Here is a 25,176-nt window from a genome sequence, read left to right as displayed (position 1 = left end):
TGAGCCCACTGTAAACTATTGGTTGAATGGTATTCGGTCAGAGCCCGTATCCACAAAGTCTCTCCAAAGTAGGAGTGCTGATCTAGGATAGATGTAGCCTTTTAGATCATAATGAATAAGACTATTGACAGGTGGGGAACTGATCCTCGATCAGCACTTTGTGGATATGGGCCCAGTTTATCTTAAGTGTGGGACCATGCCCTTGAATTATCAATCCATTAAAGAGTGTCAAGTAATCAAATCAACTAACATGTTTGCATAGTATTCATAGCAATCCCTCATTGCCCAATCAGAAAATGTGCCATAGCAGGGTGCTCATATCAGATTTCTTGATCCAACATCCTCTCACTCTGTATCTCTTACAGTCAGTAGACATGGAGGATGGGAAGCCTGATCTGCTGCTGGTCAAAGAGGAGACAATAGAAGATGAACCAGAGAGCATTGACCTGCTGAGTGGACTAAAGATGGGGGAGCAAGGTAAGGGAGAAATACATATACAGAACTTAATGTACAGTGTCTTCAGAAAGTATTCATACCACTTGACTTATTCCACATTGACACACATTCCACAAAAACATGTTTTTAGTATTATTCACATTTATTTCAAGTGAAATACAGAAATATCTCATTTACATAAGTATTCACACCCATTTGCTATGACACTCCAAATTGAGCTCAGGTGCATCCAATTTCCTTCAATCATCCTTGAAATGTCACTACAACATGATTGGAGTCCACCTGTGGCCAATTCAATTGTTTGGACATGATTTAAAAAGAAACACACCTGTCTATATACACTGAGTGTACAAAACAGTATAACTTCCTAATACTGAGTTGCACCCCCTTTTGCCCTCAGAACAGCCTCAATTCGTCAGGGCATGGACTTACAAGGTGTCGAAAGCGTTCCATGCTGGCCCATGTAGACTCCAATGCTTCCCACAGTTGTGTCAAGTTGGCTGGTAGTGGATCTCTACTCTGAATAGCTCGTTCCATCTCATCCCACAGATCCTCACTTGGATTGAGATCTGGTGACTGGGCAGGCCACTGCAGTAAGCTGAATTCACTGTCATGTTCGTGGAACCATTCCTGGACAATCCTAGCCTTGTGGCATGGGGCATTATCCTGCTGGAAAAAAAATCTATTCACAGATGGATACACTGCTGCCATGAAGGGATGCACCTGATTGGCGACGATGTTCAGATATCCTGTGGCATTCAAACGTTGCTCCACTTTTATCAAGTGCCTAAATGTGTGCCATGAAAACACACCATCACACCACCACCAGTCTGCAATGTTGACACATGGCATGATGGATGCATGTTTTCTCCGTACCGTAGTCCTCCCATCAGTGTAAAACAGCAGGAACCAGGGATTCATCAGACCAGGCAATGTTTTTCCAATTCTCCAGTGTCCAGTGTTTTTGTTCCTTACTGCACTGCAGCCGCAGTTTCTTGTTTTTTGCTGAGAGAAGTGGAACTCTGTAAGGTTGTCGGCTGCCATTAACCGTTTGTGTCAAAGTACTATGAGCTGTTTATTATTTTGTGGTTCTTTGGGCACCAATGTTGTACTGGACTGTCAGTTGACTCAGTGTAGCCCATCTGTTGCGCTGCACAATTTGTCAGCCTCCTCCTTTGTCCCGTTTCATCAATGACCTGTCGTTGGCTGGATGTCCTTTGGGTGGTGGACCATTCTTGATACGCACGGGAAACTGCTGAGTGTGAAAAGCCCAGCAGCGTTGCAGTTCTTGACACACTCAAACCGGTGCGCCTAGCACCTACTCCCATTCCCCTTTCAAAGGCACTTAAATCTTTTGTCTTGCACATTTACCCTCTGAATGGCACACATACACAATTAATGTCTCAAGGCTTAAAAATCCTTCTTTAACCTGTCTCCTCCCCGTCATTTACACTGATTGAGGTCAATTTAACTGGTGACATCAATAAGGGATAATTGCTTTCAACTGGATTCACCTGGTCAGTCCATATCATGGAAAGAGGTGTTCCTAATGTTTCGTACACTCAGTGTAAGGTCCCACAGTTGACAGTGCATGTCAGAGCGGAAACTATACCATGACTTCCAAGGAACGGCCCGTAGATCTCCAAGATAGAATTGTGATGAGGCGTATACCTGGGGAAGGTTATGAAACAGTTTCTAGAGTGTTGATTGTTTTCAAGAGCACATATGGAAGTACCCAGACTCTGCCTAGAGCTGGCCGTGCAACCAAACTGAGCAATCGTGTAAGAAGGACCTTGGTCAGAGAGGTGACCAAGAACCCAATGACCACTCTGACAGAACTACAGAGTTCTTTGGCTGTGAAGGGAGAACCTGCCAGAAGGACAGCAGTCTCTATAGGACTTCACCAATCTGGGATTTATGGGAGAGTGGCCAGATGGAAGCCACTCCTGAGAAAAAGGTACATGACAGCACACCCGCTGCTGTTTGGAGAAAACCAGGCACAACTCTTCCCCTCTAACACCATCCCTACCATGAAGCATGGTGGTGATGCTTTTCAGCGGAAGGACCTGAGAGACTGGTAAGGATAGAGAAAACAATAAATGGAGCCAAATACAGGAAAATCATTGATGAGAACCTGCTTCAGAATGCCAAAAAAATTAGACTGGGAGGCGAAGATTTACGTTCCAACAGGACAATTACAAGCATACAGCCAAAGCAACACTGTAATGGCTTCAGAACAAGAATGTGAAAGTCCTTGATTGGCCCAGCCAAAGCCCAGACTTGAATCACATTTGAAAATCTGTGTTAAGACTTGAAGATTGCTGTTCACGGCCGCTCCCCATCTAACTTAACAGAGCTTTAGAAGATCTACAACAAGAGGGCCTCCCGGATGGCACAGTGGTTACTGCAGCGCCAGCTGTGCCACCAGATACTCTGGTTTTGCGCCCAGGCTCTGTCACAGCCGGCCGCGACCGGGAGGTCCGTGGGGCGACGCACAATTGGCCTAGCGTCGTCCGGGTTAGGGAGGGTTTGGCCGGTAGGGATATCCTTGCGCACCAGCGACTCATGTGGCGGGCCGGGCGCAGTGTGCGCTAACCAAGGTTGAGAGGTGCACGGTGTTTCCTCCGACACTTTGGTGCGGCTGGCTTCCGGGTTGGATGCGCGCTGTGTTAAGATGCAGGGTGGCTTGGTTGGGTTGTGTATCGGAGGACGCATGACTTTCAACCTACGTCTCTCCCGAGCCCGTATGGGAGTTAGTAGCTACTAAGCAATTGGATACCGTGAAATTGGGGAGAAAAAGGGGTAAAATAAAAAACAAGGCTGATACAGACATACCCAAGACGACTCAAAGCTGTAATCGCCGCCAAAGGTGCTTATACAAATATTGACTTGGGTGTGAATACTTATGTAAATTAGATTTTTGTATTTCATTTTCAATATATTTGCAAACAGTTTTCACTTTGTCATTCATTATGAGGTATTGTGCGTAGATAATAAAGAGAAAATAAATATATTAAAACATTTTGAATTCAGGCTGTAACACAATAAGTCAAGCAGTATGAATACTTTCTGAAAGCACTGTATGTATGGCTCAGTTGGTAGAGCATGGCACTTGCACAGTCATGGTTGTGGGTTCAATTCCCAGGGCCACCCATACATAAAATGTATGCACGAATGACTAAGTCACTTTGGATAAAAGTGTCTGCTAAATGGCATATGTTATTACTATTATATTACTAATGGGCATACAATGAAATTAATAAAACTTGTTTAGATACTAAAACAAACATTGACTCAAAACTGTATATGTAGAGTTCTCTGATGGTGGTTGGCTGGAGGCTAAAAGAGGAGACTGGGTGGCCATCTTGGATTCCCAGACCCAGATGGGTGCAGCCAAGGGCCTGGGGGAGGACATCACTGAGCAAGACAGGACCAGAAGCGACATAGTGGGAGTCCGTGGATAAGTACGCGTCCTCAACTCTGGTCTGGGTATCAACACCACAACCAGAAACAGTCGAACACAAAACAACAACTGAACTTAGTCTCCATGACAAAAGACAGGCTGAGTACCAGGGCGAGGAGTAGATTTGGTCTGTGAGGACGGGGAGGTGTCCGTATGCAGGGGGAGAGAACAGATACTGACTCGGCTAAAGATGCTCCATCCTGCTCCTAATAGTTGTGATTCAGAGAGACTGGCGGCGCCTCAAGTTAACCCACTAAAAGGTGCTGCCTTCAGCCTGCCGCCTTAAGGATCCATCAACTGGAACATGGACCCTGCGACAATACAGACATTTGCTGGCCTTTGTCCTCCTCACACTCTCCTAATGTTAAACCAGACCTCAGACAATGCCAGTGCCTCAACACCAAAGTGCTACACAAATGACAGTAGTAGTAATGCTATCAGTAGATCCAGTGGCAAAGAGAAGTGCTTCCCATGTTCATTCTGTGAGAAAGCCTTCAGTTTCACCAAACAGGTGGAGATGTACCAGAGGATGCACATGGGGGAGAAACCATTCTGCTGCCATCTGTGCAGGGCCAAATCCTCCCACTTTTCCAACCGGAAGAGGCACCAGACAGTCCACACAGGGGAGAAATCCTACAGCTGCCCCAGTGTGAAAACAGGTTCTCCCACCAGCTGAAGATGAACCTGGAGAGAGGCCGTTCATCTGAACGCACTGCGGGAAGGGGTTCTCAGAGAGGAGATACCTCAGGATACACCAGCAGAAAAGCACATGGCCCATGTATAACTTTAGCTCCATAAAGTTCTCAGTCACTGCCATGGATTTCAGTCATATGGATTCTGGTTTAGAGATGACATAGCCTAATACAGCATGATTGTTCTATGAAATATATTCCCAAATATCGCATTTTCTCTGTTAAACTGTGTGCACTGAACTGAGATGCATGATTGTTGATGACACGTCAATGTTCAGATGGAAGGGATGAAATGGTCTGTAAAGGGCACCTCAGCAGCGCTCTCAACTCAGACAGTGGTGTGTAGCTTACTGTAGCTGCTGGCAAAGTAATTCAAAGCCTCTAAATTATCACTCAGGATGTTACTTTCCAGTGCTACTATTTTTTTCCATGTAATGTTATTATTAAAACAAAATAAGACAGCCCAATAGTAGAATAGTGTTCAGTGCTTACTTTGTAAATTGGGAGGTACCAGAACAAAGTGAGCCCGAGAGGGGGTGTGACCTGGGGTGTTCTAAGGTACCAGAATACATGAGAAAAAAAATCACCTTTATAATAAAGCATTGCATGCATATCATCACATTTGAGTAGTGGCATAGAGCAGTAGAGTAGAAGCACTTAGAAGTTGCACACACGGGGAACATGTTTAGTAGACTAGGGTCCAAGAAAATGTTGGCCTTTTATAAAAGCATTTCATGCAATTCTAGGTCATTTACATGACTGGAGACTTTGGCAGAATCTTTTATTTTTGTATTTTTTATTCTGCAGAAATTATCTAAATGGCAGGTTACTTTCTCACTTTCAAACCGAGAATCTGAGATCAATAAAAACCACCTTGTCTTGAATCCATCAATAGTCTAGGTGTGTATATAGGCAACAATATGTAGGCTACAATATGAGGAGGAAATTATAGTCCTAAAATTGCTTTCCAGTTTCATTGAGTCACCCAACGATGCGCAGGTCACTCGCTGGTGATTGTCGTTGCGCTCATGCCAAAAGCCTCTCTCTCTTTTTGTAAAACAGTATTTGGAAGTTGATCAAATATTTTGGTAGCATACAGAAAATTATTCTCTTTTCAGCAGGAGCCATTGCTTTCCAACCTGTGTTTTTCCCCTCGATTGTATTTGAAATATTGCTGTTTGGTCTGCGTGCTGATTTTTCACTGACAGATTTGCCGCGCGTTCCCGACTATAGGCTATCCCTTGTTATTGGGGTACAATCCAAAACTAGGCTATTTAAAAAAGAAGCCAATGGTCCTCTGTTGCTAAATTATAGTAATTGTCATGGTGTAGTAGACTATTCTGAATGATTTTGTTTTTTTTTAACAAACATCAGTAATTGTATAACTTAGGCAAATGTGTTTCAATTTATCAGGGGGGCTGCAGTTCCTCCAGAACCCTTTGCGTAGCTATGATTCTAATAAGGAAATAAATGATGACGTGCAACGCTGGAGAGAGACATGAGCCTGCAACTTATATCAGAGCAGAGAGCGAAAGATCATAGAAAGTGAATCTCATTCTAGTTAGATACAGGCGCGCTTCTCACAGCCACCGCCAAGCGTTGGTCTCAAACATAGGTTACAAACTCTAAACCCGGTCCGGCCCAAATCAAATATTAGAATATTAGACCCCTCCTGAAAATGTACTTTTTCACATTAGCTTTTTTGTGGGGGAAGGAGAATAAACAGAGGCAATTGAGAGAGGAATCCATGTCAAAATAGTTACTGGATCCTGACAAATAGGTTCCGGGACAAAACAGTCTTAAACCGAGAGGTTCCAGATCTGGCTCGAATGAAGCACTGTACCTGTTTACCTTGTTGTGTGTTCTGATTCAGAGGGGTTGGGTTAAATGCCACATTTTCACTTCATTCATTTAGTTGTACAACTGACTGTCATGTACCTTTTACTGAGGAGTGGCTTCTGTCTGGCCACTCTACCATAAAGACCTGAATGGTGGAGTGCTTCAGAGATGGTTGTCCTTCTGGAAGGTTCTCCCATCTCCACAGAGGAACTCTAGAGATTTGCCAGAGTGACCGTCGGGTTCTTGGTCACCTCGCTGACCAAGGCACTTCTCCCCAATGATGAGGCAGAGTAGATGATATGGTGATCATCAGCCAACAAGATGAGTAGGCCCAACGAACAGCCTATGTCAATCTACTATCCCCCATAGTACTAAAGTATTATACGGGTCAGCTTGTCCTTCTGTGCGAGAAATATATATTCCGAATATGTTGTGGGACGTGATCGATCCCAAATGAATACAACCCCTGTACATCAAAAACCCCTTTAAAAGCAATGAGGCTGATGCAACAGATCAGAAAGTTTAGTTTAAAATCTTGCTAAACTATTAGGCCATTTCTTTACATTATGAATGCAGCACTGCGTAGGCTTATAAGCATGAATGTTCCAGAATGCAATTAGCAGGAAAACACCATTCTCAAAAGTACACTGCAAATGCGAGCGGTTTCACATGACAGAAATGAAAATATCCTTCAAAAATCCTTTAGAAAGAGGGAAGATCTAAAGATGTAACAACAAGCATGGGTTGTTAATATGACTAGGAATGTGTTTTTGGCTGTAGGACAAGGAAAGAAAGTTGAGAACATGAGAAAAATAGACCCTACTGGTTTCAATGGGATATGAGGCAGTGTTTAGAAAATAATCCCCCTTACCATTTTCCAACCATAGGAATGTTAAGACATGCCTCATAAAATGACAAAAAATGTCCAGGTTTCAAACAGTTCCATTTACAGTTAAATAGTTTCAAAATAATATACAGATTGCAAGTTGGGTAACTTGCAGTGCACTGGCAGTGGCCTTTCTCTCCTGTTGAAATGAACAATGTCTCAAGTATTTGACAGAATCAAGGCTTTAGATAGTAATAATGATCCTACATTGTATTTGTCAAACATGACTGGTGTTTAGCCTAATAAATATATATATACAGTGCCTTGCGAAAGTATTCGGCCCCCTTGAACTTTGCGACCTTTTGCCACATTTCAGGCTTCAAACATAAAGATATAAAACTTTATTTTTTTCATTAAAGCAAGGCCCCTGAACGCTTGTATTTTCGGAACTATGCAATGATATGGGCAGCGACCATGTAACACGTTTACAACATACAGAAGTGCGCTGATTATCAAGGGGCAAAGTATTGACACATTTTTTTTGAATTGAGATGAGCTTAAACTTTTCTTTACTGACCATAATTCTCACTTGTCTGACCACTTGCATGATGACGAGTTTCTCACATGACTGGCCTATCTGGGTGATGTTTTTGCTCGCCTGAATGATCTGAATCTAGGATTACAGGGACTCTCCGCAACTATATTCAATGTGTGGGACAAAAATGAGGCTATGATTAAGAAGTTGAAGCTCTTCTCTGTCCTCATTAACAAAGACAACACACAGGTCTTTCCATCATTGTATGATTTTTTTGTGTGCAAATGAACGCAAGCTTACGGATAATGTCAAATGTGATTTAGCAAAGCACCTGAGTGAGTTGTTTGCACAATTACTGTGGTGTAATTATTGTCATTAAAAGGAGAGACTTAGATTTCTTCAAAACAATCCAACTTTATTATTTAATTACTGCAGTAATGGGGCTGGTCGGTAATCACCCCTGGAGGTGATCACTGCGTTCTCAACGAGCTGGTTTGAGCCACAGCATTTTATAGCAAAGTCCATCCTCCTTCAGTCTACATGACAAACAACATATGTATGGAATGGGTCACAAGGTTAAGATCTGTATGAAAGATACTTATAATTCACAGCAGACAGTATCTGCTGTAAAAACAGTTCTCATTGTGTAGAGACCAGTGTCTGGCCCCCCAACTCCATACTGGAGCCATCTCCCCCTGGTACCCCAGTACAGAAACATTAACTCATGTTCTGGAATGCCGTATCACCCAAATACATTGTAAATCTTCAAGAGTCCCATCCTCGGTAGAACACACACAAATGAGTGTTCTAACAACCCCTTATTCTGTTGCATTAAACAACCATTTGATGCAATAACAGCATTATAACATAATCTTGTAATTTCCACCATATTATGCAGGTACTTTCCTGAAACAAATGACACAAACAACTGGATTCGTTATCCCTTTCATGTCCTGCCTCCAGTCCACTTACCGATATCTGAACAAGAGAGCCTCATCGAAATTGCAACAAGCCGTTCTGTTGAAAATTTTATTTAATCAGAAGCCACTGCCAGATTTCTGGATTGGGCTGCAGTCAGAGTATCCTGCCTTGGCAAATCGTGCTTTTTAAGATACTGATGCCCTTTGTAACCACGTACCTATGTGAGAGTGGATTCTCAGCACTCACTAGCATGAAAACTAAATACAGGCACAGACTGTGTGTGGAAAATGATTTAAGACTGAGACTCTCCAATACAACCCAACATTGCAGAGCTATGTGCATCCTTTCAAGCACACCCTTCTCATTAACCTGTGGTGAGTTGTTCACAATTTTTGATGAACTAATAAGGTTTTATATGTAAAATGGCAAAGTAAAGAGCAAAATGCCCTGGTCCTTTGTCAATTCCCACAATCTGGATTGTGACCAACTCACACTCATTCTAATGTATTGTATAGTGTGTGTGTGGCAGGCTTACAATGATGGCAAAAAACAACATTTGAGAGTGCGATGACCCTGGTACTAGAGGGGGTGCAGCTGGAGGTTGAATGTTTGAAGGGGTGCGGAACTATAAAAAGTTTGGGAACCACTGCTCTACCGGATGCTCGTTAAGAACAAGGTGAATGCTTCGCCTCTCCTTTCAGGGTTTTTATTCATTTTCTTCATCACCACCACACATTTAGCACACACACACACTTTAGTTATTTACAATGGATCTTGGAATAACTGTTACTCTGAATGACTAGTGTATATAGCCTATTTATATTGCATATTTATGACGCTTTAACTAATACCGTTTACATGTTGTGCACACTCTTGCCTAAAAGAACCACAACAGTTCAACTGCTGTCCATTCCTAATTGTAACCATGATGATCACTTTTAGTCTGTGCTTGTGTGGTAATGTGTTGTTGTGGCCAAGAGCCAATAAAACATCTGCCTTGTTCTTGCCGGACAGCCTGTAGTGAGTCAGATCCTTAATCAGCATTAAGTACTAGCGGATGAGGGCACTCACAGCCAACTGCTCAGATTTTGTTTTTTCAGACCATTTTCTTTTCATGGTCCTTCGTATTGCCTGATACTGACCTGGCTACAGTGAAGATGTTCCAGTATCCAAAAGAGTGTTATCAATGTGCGAAGGAAGAAGACATGTTTTTATGTGGAGTTTTTATTGTGGACATTAACCAGAATACCTGAATGTCGTGTGTGCATCGAAATGTAAGTTGTATGGGTTCTTATTGGGGGGTTTGACGTGCTGTGTAATAATAATTACCACTAATTACTTAAAGTTATTTTGATAAGCTTGCAGACATATTTTCTACTATACTACCAAACTGTAATGTAAGTGTGTTGCGAATACTGCTATGCATATTGTCTATAGATATATATACACTGAACAAAAATATAAAACACAACATGCAACAATTTCAAAGATTTTAATGAGATCCAGTTCATATAAGGAAAATAGTCAATTTAAATACATTCATTAGGCCCTAATCTATGGATTTCACATGACTGGGAATAAAGATTTGCATCTGTTGGTCACAGATACCGAAAAAAGGTAGGGGCATGGATTAGAAAACCAGTCAATTCCCAGTTAATGCCGGGAAGAGCACACTCATCCAGCGCGCCAGTGGCCATTGAAGGTGACCGTTTGCCCACTGAAGTCTTATGACGCCAAACTGCAGTCAGGTCAAGACCCTGGTGAGGACGACGGGCACACAGATGAGCTTCCCTGAGACAGTTACTGCAAAAATTATTTGGTTGTGTGAAACCACAGTTTCATCAGCTGTCCGTGTTTTTGGTCTCAGACGATCCCGCAGGTGAAGAAGCCAGATGTTGAGGTCCTGGTCTGGCGTGGTTACACCAGGTCTGCGGTTGTGAGGCCAGTTGGACATACTGCAAGATTCTCGAAATCTATGTTGGAGGCGGCTTATCGTAGAGAAATTAACATTAAATTATCTGGTAACCGCTCTGGTGGACATTCCTGCAGTCAGCATGCCAATTGCATGCTCCCTCAAAACTTGAGACATCTGTGGCATTGTGTTGTGTGAAAAAACTGCACATTTTAGAGTGGTGTTTTATTGTCCCCAGAACTGTGTAATGATCATACTTTTTAATCAGCTTCTTGATATGCCACACCTGTTATGTACTTGAGTGAAGACCCAAAAGCGGTTTTAACAGAAAACAGAGTTCTTTAATGAAAAACAGGAATGGCATAAATCCTCTTCCAACGTTGACAATGGAACAAAAAGAACGTAGTATAGTGCAGGATGCACCTGCCAGGCAGACTCCGACAGGATAGGACAAGGTGGAAGCAAACGAGACGACAGCTTGCTTCTGGCATCAAAAACACAAACAAGAATCAGACACTGAAAGTAGCAGGAACAGAGAGAGAAATAGAGACCTAATCAGAGGGGGAAGAGAGAACAGGTGAGAAAGAGTGAATGAGCTAGTTAGGGGAGATGTAGAACAGCTGAAGAATGAGAGACAGAGAAGGTAACCTAAAAAGACCAGCAGAGAGAGACAGAGTGAAGAGAAAGGACAGGAACAGACATAACAAGACATGACAGTACCCCCCACTCACCGAGCGCCTCCTGGCGCACTCGAGGAGGAAACCTGGCGGCAACGGAGGAAATCATCGATCAGCGAACGGTCCAGCACGTCCCGAGAGGGAACCCAACTCCTCTCCTCAGGACCGTACCCCTCCCAATCCACTAGGTACTGATGACCACGGCCCGAGGGCGCATGTCCAAAATCTTACGAACCCTGTAGATAGGTGCGCCCTCGATAAGGATGGGGGGACGAGCGGGGGCGCGAAGAACGGGCTTAACACAGGAGACATGGAAGACCGGGTGAACGCGACGAAGATAGCGCTGGAGAAGAAGTCGCACTGCGACAGGATTAATGACCTGAGAAATACGGAACGGACCAATGAACCGCGGGGCCAACTTGCGAGAAGCTGTCTTAAGGGGAAGGTTCTGAGTGGAGAGCCATACTCTCTGACCGCAACAATATCTAGGACTCTTGGTCCTACGCTTATTAGCGGCCCTCACAGTCTGCGCCCTATTACGGCAAAGTGCCGACCTGACCCCCTTCCAGGTGCGCTCGCAACGCTGGACAAAAGCCTGAGCGGAGGGGACGCAGGACTCGGCGAGCTGAGATGAGAACAGCGGAGGCTGGTACCCGAGGCTACTCTGAAAAGGAGATAGACCGGTAGCAGACGAAGGAAGCGAGTTGTGGGCGTACTCTGCCCAGGGAGCTGTTCTGACCAAGACGCAGGGTTACGAAAAGAAAGACTGCGTAAAATGCGACCAACAGTCTGATTGGCCCGTTCGGCTTGACCGTTAGACTGGGGATGAAAGCCGGACGAGAGACTGACGGAAGCCCCAATCAAACGGCAAAACTCCCTCCAAAATTGAGACGTGAACTGCGGGCCTCTGTCGGAAACGACGTCAGACGGAAGGCCATGAATTCGGAAAACATTCTCGATAATGATCTGAGCCGTCTCCTTAGCAGAAGGGAGCTTAGCGAGAGGAATGAAATGAGCCGCCTTAGAGAATCTATCGACAACCGTAAGAATAACTGTCTTCCCCGCTGATGAAGGCAGTCCGGTGATAAAATCTAAAGCGATGTGAGACCACGGTCGAGAGGGAATGGGAAGCGGTCTGAGACGGCCGGCAGGAGGAGAGTTCCCAGATTTAGTCTGCGCGCAGACCGAACAAGCGGCGACAAATCGACGCGCGTCACGTTCCCGAGTGGGCCACCAGAAACGCTGGCGAATAGAAGCGAGCGTACCCCGAACGCCGGGGTGGCCGGCTAACTTGGCAGAGTGGGCCCACTGAAGAACGGCCGGACGAGTAGGAACGGGAACGAACAGAAGGTTCCTAGGACAAGCTCGCGGCGACGGAGTGTGAGCGAGTGCTTGCTTTACCTGCCTCTCAATTCCCCAGACAGTCAACCCGACAACACGCCCTTCAGGGAGAATCCCCTCGGGGTCGGTGGAGACCTCAGAAGAACTGAAGAGACGAGATAAAGCATCAGGCTTGGTGTTTTTGAGCCCGGACGATAAGAAATAACAAACTCAAAACGAGCGAAAAACAGAGCCCAACGAGCCTGACGCGCATTAAGTCGTTTGGCTGAACGGATGTACTCAAGGTTCCTATGGTCAGTCCAAACGACAAAGGAACGGTCGCCCCCTCCAACCACTGTCGCCATTCGCCTAGGGCTAAGCGGATGGCGAGCAGTTCGCGATTACCAACATCATAGTTACGTTCTGACGGCGATAAGCGATGAGAGAAAAACGCGCAAGGATGGACCTTGCCGTCAGAGAGAGAGCGCTGAGAAAGAATGGCTCCCACGCCCACCTCTGACGCGTCAACCTCAACAACAAACTGACTAGAGATGTCAGGTGTAACAAGAATAGGTGCGGATGTAAAACGATTCTTAAGAAGATCAAAAGCTCCCTGGGCGGAAACGGACCACTTAAAGCACGTCTTAACAGAAGTAAGGGCTGTGAGGGGAGCTGCCACCTGACCGAAATTACGGATGAAACGACGATAGAAATTAGCGAAGCCCAGAAAGCGCTGCAGCTCGACGCGTGACTTAGGAACGGGCCAATCAATGACAGCCTGGACCTTAGCGGGATCCATCTTAATGCCCTCAGCGGAAATAACGGAACCGAGAAAAGGGACAGAGGCGGCATGAAAAGTGCACTTCTCAGCCTTCACATAAAGACAGTTCTCCAAAAGGCGCTGGAGGACGCGTCGCACGTGCTGAACATGAATCGAGAGAGACGGTGAAAAAATCAGGATATCGTCCATGTAAACGAAAACAAAAATGTTCAGCATGTCTCTCAGGACGTCGTTAACTAGTGCCTGAAAGACAGCTGGAGCGTTAACGAGGCCGAAAGGAAGAACCCGGTATTCAAAGTGCCCTAACGGAGTGTTAAACGCCGTCTTCCACTCGTCCCCCTCCCTGATGCGCACGAGATGGTAGGCGTTACGAAGGTCCAATTTGGTGAAAAACCTGGCTCCCTGCAGGATCTCGAAGGCTGAAGACATAAGAGGAAGCGGATAACGATTCTTAACTGTTATGTCATTCAGCCCTCGATAATCCACGCATGGGCGCAGGGACCCGTCCTTCTTCTGAACAAAAAAAAACCCCGCTCCGGCGGGAGAGGAGGAGGAGACTATGGTACCGGCGTCGAGCGAAACCGACAAATAATCCTCGAGAGCCTTACGTTCGGGAGCCGACAGAGAGTATAATCTACCCCGGGGGAGTAGTTCCCGGAAGGAGATCAATACTACAGTCATACGACCGGTGTGGAGGGAGAGAAGTGGCCTTGGAACGACTGAACACCGTGCGCAGATCGTGATACTCCTCCGGCACCCCTGTCAAATCGCCAGGCTCCTCCTGTGAAGAAGAGACAGAGGAAACAGGAGGGATAGCAGACATTAAACAGGTCACATGACAAGAAACATTCCAGGATAGGATAGTATTACTAGACCAATTAATAGAAGGGTTATGGCGCACTAGCCAGGGATGACCCAAAACAACAGGTGTAAAAGGTGAACGAAAAATTAAAAAAGAAATGGTTTCGCTATGATTACCAGAGACAGTGAGGGTTAAAGGCAGCGTCTCACGCTGAATCTTGGGGAGAGAACTACCATCTAAAGCGAACAAAGCCGTGGGCTCCCCTAACTGTCTGAGAGGAATGTCATGTTCCCGAGCCCAGGTCTCGTCCATAAAACAGCCCTCCGCCCCAGAGTCTATCAAGGCACTGCAGGAAGCAGATGAACCGGGCCAGCGGAGATGGACCGGAAAGGTAGTGCGTGATCCAGAAGGAGAGGCCTGAGTAGTTGCGCTCACCAGTAGCCCTCCCCTTACTGATGAGCTCTGGCTTTTACTGGACATGAGGTGACAAAATGACCAGCGGAGCCGCAGTAGAGACAGAGGCGATTGGTGATTCTCCGTTCCTTCTCCTTGGCCGAGATGCGGATACCCCCCAGCTGCATAGGCTCAGCATCCGAGCCGGCGGAGGAGGGTGGCAGTGATGCGGCAGGTGGCAGTGATGTGGAGAGGGGAGCAACGGAGAACGCGAGCTCCTTTCCACGAGCTCGGCGACGAAGATCAAACCGTCGCTCTATGCGAATAGCGAGAGCTATTAAGGAGTCCAGACTGGAAGGAACCTCCCGGGAGAGGATCTCATCCTTAACCTCGACGAGGAGACCCTCCAGAAAACGAGCGAGCAAAGCCGGCTCGTTCCAGTCACTAGAGGCAGCGAGAGTGCGAAACTCAATAGAATAATCCGTTATGGATCGATTCCCCTGACATAGGGAAGACAGGGCCCTGGAAGCCTCCTCCCCAAAAACAGAACGGTCAAAAACCCGTATCATCTCCTCCTTAAAGTCCTGAAACTGGTTAATACACTCAGCCCTCGCCTCCCAGATTGCCGTGTCCCACTCACGCGCCCGTCCGGTAAGGAGAGAAATGACATAGGCGATGCGGGCTGCGCTCCTGGAGTAAGTGTTGGGCTGGAGAGAAAACACCACATCACACTGAGTGAGGAATGAGCGGCACTCAGTGGGCTCCCCAGAGTAACAGGGCGGGTTGTTGATCCTGGGCTCCGGAGACTCGGAAACCCTGGAAGTGGGCGGTGGATCGAGGTGGAGTTGGTGAACCTGTCTTGTGAGGTCGGAGACTTGGACGGCCAGGGTCTCAACGGCATGTCGAGCAGCAGACAATTCCTCCTCGTGTCTGCCTAGCATCGCTCCCTGGATCTCGACGGCGGAGTGAAAAGGGTCCGGAGCCGCTGGGTCCATTCTTGGTCTGATTCTTCTGTTATGTACTTGAGTGAAGACCCAAAAGCGGTTTTAACAGAAAACAGAGTTCTTTAATGAAAAACAGGAATGGCATAAATCCTCTTCCAACGTTGACAATGGAACAAAAAGAACGTAGTATAGTGCAGGATGCACCTGCCAGGCAGACTCCGACAGGATAGGACAAGGTGGAAGCAAACGAGACGACAGCTTGCTTCTGGCATCAAAAACACAAACAATAATCAGACACTGAAAGTAGCAGGAACAGAGAGAGAAATAGAGACCTAATCAGAGGGGGAAGAGAGAACAGGTGAGAAAGAGTGAATGAGCTAGTTAGGGGAGATGTAGAACAGCTGAAGAATGAGAGACAGAGAAGGTAACCTAAAAAGACCAGCAGAGAGAGACAGAGTGAAGAGAAAGGACAGGAACAGACATAACAAGACATGACAACACCTGTCAGGTGGATGGATTATCTTGGCAAAGGAGAAATGCTCACTAACAGGGATGTAAACAAATTTCTGCACAAAATTTGAGAGAAATAAGCGTTTTGTGCACATGGAAAATTTTGGTGATCTTATTTCAGCTCATGAAACATGGGACCAACACTTTACATGTTGCTTTTATGTTTCTGTTCAGTGTAAGTGCCTGCTACTGCATTGGTTGCACAGGGGGTTATGCACAATTGCACTGTTATTGCTTGTACTGGTAAATAGAGTGTCATATGAGCATGCTACCGTGACGCTTCTCAATGTAGCCACTTACTGTAGCTGTTGTGCACTGTAATTTACGACTCTGTGGCGCCAGGCAGATCAGATCTTTAACCAAGCAGATTCAGATGACAGCTTCACCAGGCTGGAGAGAATGCCAGAAATCTTTCTCTTGTCTGTCTTAGTAATTGGTTTCTCTCTCTAGTGTTTATTATTTAAGTTAATGTTATACGGCTATGTTTATAGCCCTGTTTATAGTTGTTATAATAGTGTAATGCTATGGTTATTCATTCATGTGTATATATCCTATTTATATTGCATATTTATAACGCTTTAACTACTGTTCACAAGTTGTGCATATTCTTGTCTTGTAAAACCACAACAGTTCAACTGCCATTCACATCCATTCCTAATTGTAACCACGAAGATCACTTCCTAATGCTTTAAAAGGCTGGTCATTGCTCACATCATCATCCCAGGCACCATGGAGCCACTCTGATTTACATATCGCCCAAGCAACCTCTTGGCATCCCACCTACAGAGGGTAGTGCGTACGGCCTAGTACATCACAAGCCCTGCTGAACAGTTAATCAAATGGCTACCCTGACAGTTTTTATTGCAGCACAAGTATTTCGGGTATGAGCCCTTCTTCAGTAACGATGTCATTACCTAAATGTTTGGCCTATTTATATACTACTACAAAAACATACAATGAAAAATAACTTTCTTCATTCAGGCCTGCTGGGGCAAGAGTGCCCAAGTGGACTATCCAATATGTCTCTCTTTGGAGAAGTAACTTAGCAACATCTCCTCTCCTACTTATTTACCAGAGTGCTGTCCTATTTCTGTTCATTGGATTATATACGAGGATCGAGCACTTTGTTTATCTTTCCATATCCTGACTATTTGCATTGACACCTTTTTATCTGCACTCAGTCACTGACTCTCTTGCACCAGCTCTATGTACACTCACTGAACTCTACCCACACACTGACACATACTACACTGACATTAACTACACTGACACTCCAACACAAAATAACACTTTTACACTCTTCACATACGCTGCTGCTACTCTGTTTATTATCTATCCTTGTCCATCTAGCCTAGTCCCTTTTACCCCTACCTACATATTACCTCAACTACCTCATATCCCTGCACATTGACTCAGTAGCGGTACTCCTTATATATAGTCTCGCTGTTGTTTTATTGTGTTGCCATTTCTTTTTTTTCAAAATGTTCTCCATTTTTATCCCATTGTTCCCATTGTTGGGAAAGTGCTCGTAAAGTAAGCATTTCACAGTAAAGTCTACACCTGTTATATTTGACACATGACAAATCAAATGCTATTTGATATTATTTAAAGGGTTATTTATTCTACATGGGCCTGATACTACATTTGAAAGCTATCAAAACACTTAGTTTAGAATATCTTGTTACTCATTTTGTATTTATTCCAAATACTTGTTATATTATTATTCTCTGCAATGTTGAGAAGGGCCTGTAAGTAATCATTTCACAAACATGTTTTTATTATTACTTTTTTATTTATTTTACCTTTATTTTACTAGGCAAGTCAGTTAAGAACAAATTCTTATTTTCAATGACGGCCTAGGAACAGTGGGTTAACTGCCTGTTCAGGGGCAGAACGACAGATTTGTACCTTGTCAGCTCGGGGATTTGAACTTGCAACCTTTCGGTTACTAGTCCAACACTCCACTAGGCTACCCTGCCGCCACTACCCTACCCTGCCACCCAAAACATTACATGTTTTGATCTACATACATTTAGCAATTCCCCTTAAAAGAACCAATATTTTGCATTGTTGTCAGCAGAATCAATCAACCAACTGTATTTATAAAACCCTTTTCACATCAACAGATGTCATAAAGTGCTATACAGATTCACAGATGCATTTGGAATAATGGATTTACAGATTTTAGTGTTGAAAATTCCTGGGTAGAATGTTGCATTTAGGAATTCTATATAAACCTAAAAAGTCTGTTAAATATTGTGTTTGTACTGTGTAGGCTATACGATGTTCACAAATGCCTATATTTTCAGATTTCATGCCTATTAATGCAGTTTAACAAGTTCATGCAGATTTTAAATTGAGATGTGTATGTGTGATTTTCATATGGTGTATTTAACACTTGTTTATGTTTAATAATCACAAAATGGGACTTTTCATTCTAAGACTAAATTGAAACTATTTAGTATACATCATCTGATCTCACCCTATTCTGCATACACTCAACAACCATTATACACTTACTAAATGTACCTACACATATCCACACATTAACAAACACCTACTGTATACATAAATAGTCAGGTTTGTCTGATGACTTTTGACTCATCATTAGCTGACTCGTATTTACCCACAACATCATATTTATGTCCACCATGATAGTTTAACAACAATGAAGTCTGTAACAGTATAGGACTCAAAACTAGTGGGGATGGGTAAACACTCCATGTTGACAGTGTGGTTATTATCTGTGTGTGTGTGTACGTACCTGAGGGAGTGTTGTCCTGTGTAATCTGTATCACCTGTCTCTTCCAGGAGGAAGAGGTGCTGCTGGTGAAGGAGGAGGGGAGTGAGGAGGGTCTGGGGAACCCTGAGAGGACCATGGTCATGGAGGATAACCAGATTACACCTCCTCCTGAACCCACAGAGGAACCAGCTGAGCATCACAGGGCCACAGACTGAGGTGAGTCCACTATGAACTCAAAATAAAATAAATTGTAATTTGTCACATGCTTCATAAACAGTAGGTGTAGACTAATAGAGAAACAACTCTGAGCAGGAGTGCCTTTAGATAATAATAAATAAGACTATGCAGACAGATGGGGAACCTGATCCTAGATCAGCACTTCTACTATGAGATACTTTGTGGATATGGGCCCAGGTCATGATTAAATGTGTCTTAAGTCTGTACATGCCTTTGAATGATCAAACCATTAAAGAGTGTCAAGTAATCAAATCAACTAACACATTTGCAAAGTATCAAATCAATTAACATGTTTGCAAAGTATCAAATCAATTAACATGTTTGCATAGTAATCATAGCAGTCCCCCATTGCCCAATCAGAAGATGCTCCATAGCAGGGTGCTCATATCAGATTTCTTGATCCAACAGCCTCTCACTCTGTATTTCTTGCAGTCAGTAGACATGGAGGATGGGAAGTCTGATCTGCTGCTAGTCAAAGAGGAGACAATAGAAGACTGACCAGAGAGCATTGATCTGCTGAGTGGACAAAAGATGGGAAAACAAGGTCAGGTAGAAATAGCCTACATTCAGTAATATATCTTCAATGGGAGTAGTGATGCACCCGCCTATATTGTTTTATTACTGTTCTTCATTCATAAAATGAAATCAATACAACTTTAGTACTAGTGGGTGCGGGCATTCATGGCCGACCGCTCAGACGAGTTCCAGCTAGTCATTTTTTTCTGTTCTGAGCTTTAAAGATACTGATCATGAATAGGAGATTTAATGTGCAATGTAAAACATTTCCGTAATTCAAAAGAACAGCACGCACCTTCTTTTCATTTAGCCACACCCTTTGAGCTATGACGCCAACCAATAAAATCCTTTCTCTTCAGTGTAAACGGAAGTAAACCATGACCAAGAACTATTTCCACGTTAGCGTTTTTCTTGTTGTTATTTAGACGTTTATTAACACCATGGAATTCAAAATTTGACTAATTTATCTGCACAGCATCACATACTTACCCCATGTAGTATTTAATTTGCGTTGGAGACAGGACTTGGTTGATAGATAGTATATAGGTGACGCTAGCTAGCTGCTAAGGTTAGCTATGGCTAACTGTATGGTTTTCCACACTCAAATAGCCTCCATCATGGAGGTGCTAGCGAATGCAGCCGTGGCAGAGATCTGTAAACTCGTAGACGACGACTATGCAGTGTTTCGTTTGGAAATAACTCAAAGCCAGAAAGAAAACAGGGCATTGCGGAGGAAATTACAGCTACAAGAACTGAAGGTGGCACGGGAGCGCGTCCTCGCCAGTCGTCCCAGTAGTGTCAAGCTCGTCGACCGATACAGAGGAATGGCAAGAGGTACATTTCGCAAAGGCACATTTTGCAGAAGGCCGATGCTGCGGGGCTTGTCACTCCGCTCCCTACTACACATGTGTTCAGATGTGTTACCCAGAATTTAGTTTTGGTCAGTTTTTGGAAAGTATGCAATAATTCCCCCAGTCCCCTGATTACTATCTAACTTGCGCAAAGACATAATATCATATTCTAACCAGATTCTTGATTTACTGTTTTCCCCATTATTTACTCAATGAAAATTATATGATGCATGGAACATAATACATATATCAATAAATAGTAGGCCTATATAAAGAACTTATGAGAAGTGTTACATTACATCCACTATGTAAGTAACCTAACCACCTCTTTTCCTCCCAATCACTCTCTCTCAGGTGAAGGAAATCTCACTGGAGGCCACAGGAGCTTTGTGAAGCCAGCGAGACACAATACATGGAGAGATGACCAACCAATCAATGTTGATGAGGGGAGTGGAACCTCAGCTCAGAACGTTATTGTGATAGAGGTTAGTGAAATAATGTTGAATTGAAAATGAGTCAATTAAATGTGGCCCGTTTATTTCAGGAAGGCTCCCCTCGGCTATTCACTTGCTTACATGTACATCCTCATGTATCTGCCATAAGCAGGCATGTGCACAGATATGGCTCTAAACTCGTAGACGACTATGCAGTGTTTCGTTTGGAAATAACTCAAAGCCAGAAAGAAAACAGGGCTGCCCTTCCAGTATCCAAGGTGTCCTTTTGGGTGGTGGTATAATTTCCTCCAAAATATTTTTTTGTCATTGTTGTTCGGGAACCCATTGACCGCAAGTTGTTGTCAAGCTCGCCACCCCCCTCCCCACGCCCTGTTGGTTGCGCCTGTTGATCTGCCCTGTACAGAGCTTGCGCACGCCCGGTTGCGTCTATTTCCCAGTCTGCCCTGTATGGAGATTGCTATTAAATATCAACAGTGCTGCCACAGCAGCATAACATTTTATTAACACTTGATTAACACTTGATCACACATGATTTAGCCTACATCATTGTCAATATTCGTCAATATTTGGTTGGCTGATACGAGCAGCAGAGAGAGGCAGAAATACAGAGGTTAATCACAATCAGTAAAATAAATCGAGCCTGCTAACTAGCAGATTTACATCAATCATCAACACCAATAATCAGCTGATAGCCCAACCTCTTTTCCCGATGCCAGTCATCTCTTTAGGAGTTACTGTAACTAGCTTGCTTACAATTTGTGATGATTCAGTTGTTGCAGAAATAAATAGGCTTATGTTCATTATTTATTTATTTCTGCTACAGAGGTATTTTGGGGGGTCTGTGCATGGTCCTGTCCATAGGAGCTTGAGACTTTCCTATGACATTTTTATCTAATTCAACTCATGTAACGATAATATCCTCTCCTATTGTGTCAGTCTGCAGATACAGAGGCTGCAGGTCCTGGAGTCAAGCAGGAGAGGTCTGAAGGAGAGGAGGATCCACAACACAGTAGCGACATCCAGACTGGAGCGCCCCATGTAGTCACAGAGGACCCCACCACCACCCCAGCGCAGCCCAGGGACATCAGTAGGACGCCGAACGCCGTCCTCAAGTCTGAGACAGAGACTTTAACGAGGCTGAGGAGACCGGGCTGTCCTCCTACTCCCCGCTCAGAGTATTTACTTTACGGTAACCGGAGCCATAGGACGGTTCTGTCCCATCGGGATTCAGGTGAAGCGTTACAGACTGGCAATGATCCGACCTGTTCATACGCTACAGAGACAGAGATTATACCTGGTGACGTGCCTGTGGGCTTAGATACTAATCCATTAAGAGGGGACTGGAACCAGTACAGTAGTAGTGTATACTCTGAAGGGTTCCTAGATAAGAAAGGGGATGGTCTGGTTGTAGATGAGGTGACTGTGAAAGAGGAGAGTGACGACCCTCTGACATGGAATGCAGACCAGACTCACTTAGGAGAAGGACAGTCGCAGGGCAACACTAGTGACTTCTTAGACTACAGGGAAAGTTTAGAGCCAAATCCAAATATCGCAACCCACTCCCCTTTACACGTGCTCAGGGACCGCGACCCAGTGTCCACGTCGATGGCACCTTCCGATTCACACGGCCGCATCCTTTTCGATCAGGTATTGAACTCAAACGACAAGGCTAGAGTGCAGGCTGGGGAAGGGGAAGCAACATCAGGCGGAACTAAAGAGAAACGGTTCTTCTGCATGTTCTGTAACAAAGGCTTCAACTGCCCCCAGAAGGTGGAGATCCACCAGAGGGTCCACGTAGGGGTGAAACCCTTCAGCTGTAATCAGTGTCAAATGCGCTTCTCCCAGGCTTGGAACCTGAAGATCCACCAGAGGGTCCACACAGGGGAGAAACCCTACAGCTGTAGCCAGTGTCACATGAGCTTTGCCCAGACTTGCAACCTGAAGAGGCACCAAAGGGTCCACACAGGGGAGAAACCCTACAGCTGCCCCCAGTGTGAGAAGAGGTTCTCCCACCAGCACCAGCTGAAGATGCACCTAAAGGTCCACACGGGAGAGAGGGCCCAGTATTACCCCCAGACTAGCGGTCACGAGTCATGACCTCAGTTTAATTCCACGTGACTCACGGTAACTTGGCTACTCCAAAACTGTGCTCTGTAAATGAATGGCGCTGATGGGCATTATAAGCCTGCCAAACTTGCTAACGGCCTTCAATTCGCTAATAACCTGATACTCAGTGCTCTAGTTAAAATTATAAAGTGTTGCATTCTGAAAACGCAGGTGTATTGACAATGACATTCAATTTCAAGTTCCACATTTTTATATTTAAATAGACTCGCTGCTATTATCCGAAACATCTCATCCATCCTCTAAACCACACTCTCTCTCTCTGGACTCTGAGTGAATGGGAGAGGAGAGTGAAATGCAAATCAAATTGCAATTGCGGAAAAATGACAGTTTTAAAAGCAAATAGGCCCACTGTTGTGACTGTTGGAGAGATGAGGGTCTCAGCTTTCCGTAGGTATTACATTTATTTCTCAACTCTCAATATGAACTGCTGGATCATTGTTTTTTAACCAAACTATCTGGTAGGCTATGGCTTTGAGATATAGCTTATACGGAATGGTGCGCCTGAAGCGCACATCTGCCATTTGCAGTGATTGCGTAAGCCTATAGACATCATTGGGTATGCTGCAAAGTTTAAGACATTACATTAACTGTTAGATTAATGTTAGATTAGCTTGGTGACCCAAGCTTTAGGCTTCTGAGCGCTGAACCTACCAAGTTGATTTATGCGCTATAGAAGGTTTTAATTATATGCCTAGGCTTTTCTCAGTTTATTTTTAATTTTTACAGTTTCTAATGTTAAATATTATCCATTACATTGGGAGCCACTGCCAGTAATACCCACATTAATTTATAACTGTCACTTTAGTGTTAGTTTCTTTCAATTTGTAGCCTACGTTTCACATCCTTCCAGTGCCATTCTATTTACCTTTCTTTCCTCTGTCACGTCCTTGTAAATGGTTCCAGAGAGTCACTAGCAGTAGTGGCTCATATTAGGCTTACATTCTACAATCATTTGGATCATGTAGCCTATTTAAATCATTATGGAACTGAGACCACACTTAGCAGTTTAAACCTGGAGCCTTGTTCATGATTACTGGACCAGTCATTAGGCTACAATTCCATGATTAGTGAGGGATAATGTATTTATAGGAATATTCTTGATCCCCTATTGTACAATTTTCTCACCTTCCAATATCTCATTGATTGAACTTGAATATGGCAACTTTTATGATCAATATTTAGCGCGTAAAGGCTCTCCAAACCTGTTTTTTTGTGATTAATAAATACTTTCCTTACCCTAAATAATCTACAAGATCAGAGTATTTTTTAAATCTACCAATTGGTGCTGAAACGGAGGCGAATATGCATATATTTAGATGGCTTTCTTTCATTGATCCCTAATATTCTGAACCCGTTCTGTCGATATATTCTAGTGAGTCTGTTGACAAAGTTCTAACAAAAAAGGTACAGCGTATTTAAAGGGATTGCTTAAAATACATATACTGAAAACCCTGTTGAATGGCAACTCCACAAGAAAATCTGTTGGACAGCAAGTGGAAGGGTTTTCAGCGGTTGAATGAAATGTATTTAGAGCATGCAAGGGAACCGCACCTGCAGAGCACGTTACGCGACTGAATAAGGTAACTCTGAATACCAAATACGGACATCGACAGCATCATTGCGTTTTGGTACATCAGAGGTATATTCATTTCCAATGGAATGCTGCGTTTGCCTTGCAGTTTCAGTGCGTTCTGTGTGGTACAAACCAATGTATGCATCAAATTGTATGCTAGACTTCACAGAAATAGTAGGAAAAGGTGAATGTTGAATTTTTGATGCACACATCCACTAAACATGTTGGATTACATATTGAAAAATGTTTGACTGCAGAATGTATTACGCGGCGTTGATGTAATTAGCTGTCAGTCTGATTTGAGGCTTCAGAAGTGCATAGGAAAGTCGTACATTTCCAAGTCTGAATCTGCCCCTTTGAGTTTCCACTTCATCAGATGGTGAATTAGCCCAAGTACATTTGTTATATATTTTATCAATAAGATGTCCCTATTGTTGGTGAGTGCATCTGTCATTTCAACTGAACATTGTGGTTACATTAATGAAGAATGAAATCAAATAAATCATATTCATAATGAATGAATGATGAGGGTCAGGAGATTTTTCATTTTTCCAACACCCCTATTATAGCGCTCGTATTTCATTAACACTGTCCAGTACAAGC

The 25,176-nt window shown here is 44.0% G+C and overlaps 1 protein-coding gene across 2 annotated transcripts; it reads left to right on the top strand.

The window, feature by feature from the left end:
• Positions 1 to 369: 369 nt before the first annotated feature.
• On the top strand, positions 370 to 25,095 carry LOC135507617 (zinc finger protein 583-like). 2 transcript variants are annotated; one of them, XM_064927174.1, is made up of 5 exons: positions 370 to 477; positions 18,883 to 19,030; positions 19,484 to 19,595; positions 20,773 to 20,903; positions 21,810 to 25,095. In XM_064927174.1, exons 3-5 carry the CDS (start codon positions 19,583 to 19,585, stop codon positions 22,968 to 22,970), a joined length of 1,305 nt encoding a protein of 434 aa, XP_064783246.1. In that variant the 5' UTR covers positions 370 to 477; positions 18,883 to 19,030; positions 19,484 to 19,582; the 3' UTR covers positions 22,971 to 25,095. The 2 variants fall into 2 exon arrangements, with proteins under 2 accessions (XP_064783246.1, XP_064783245.1); XM_064927173.1 differs by lacking the exons at positions 370 to 477; positions 18,883 to 19,030; positions 19,484 to 19,595 and adding an exon at positions 19,623 to 20,401.
• Positions 25,096 to 25,176: the final 81 nt, after the last annotated feature.

Source organism: Oncorhynchus masou, chromosome 21, assembly GCF_036934945.1.
Source record: "Oncorhynchus masou masou isolate Uvic2021 chromosome 21, UVic_Omas_1.1, whole genome shotgun sequence".
In the NCBI taxonomy this organism is placed as follows: domain Eukaryota; kingdom Metazoa; phylum Chordata; class Actinopteri; order Salmoniformes; family Salmonidae; genus Oncorhynchus; species Oncorhynchus masou.
Note: the sequence above shows the minus strand (reverse complement) of the source record. Positions and strands in the feature narration are given on the sequence as shown.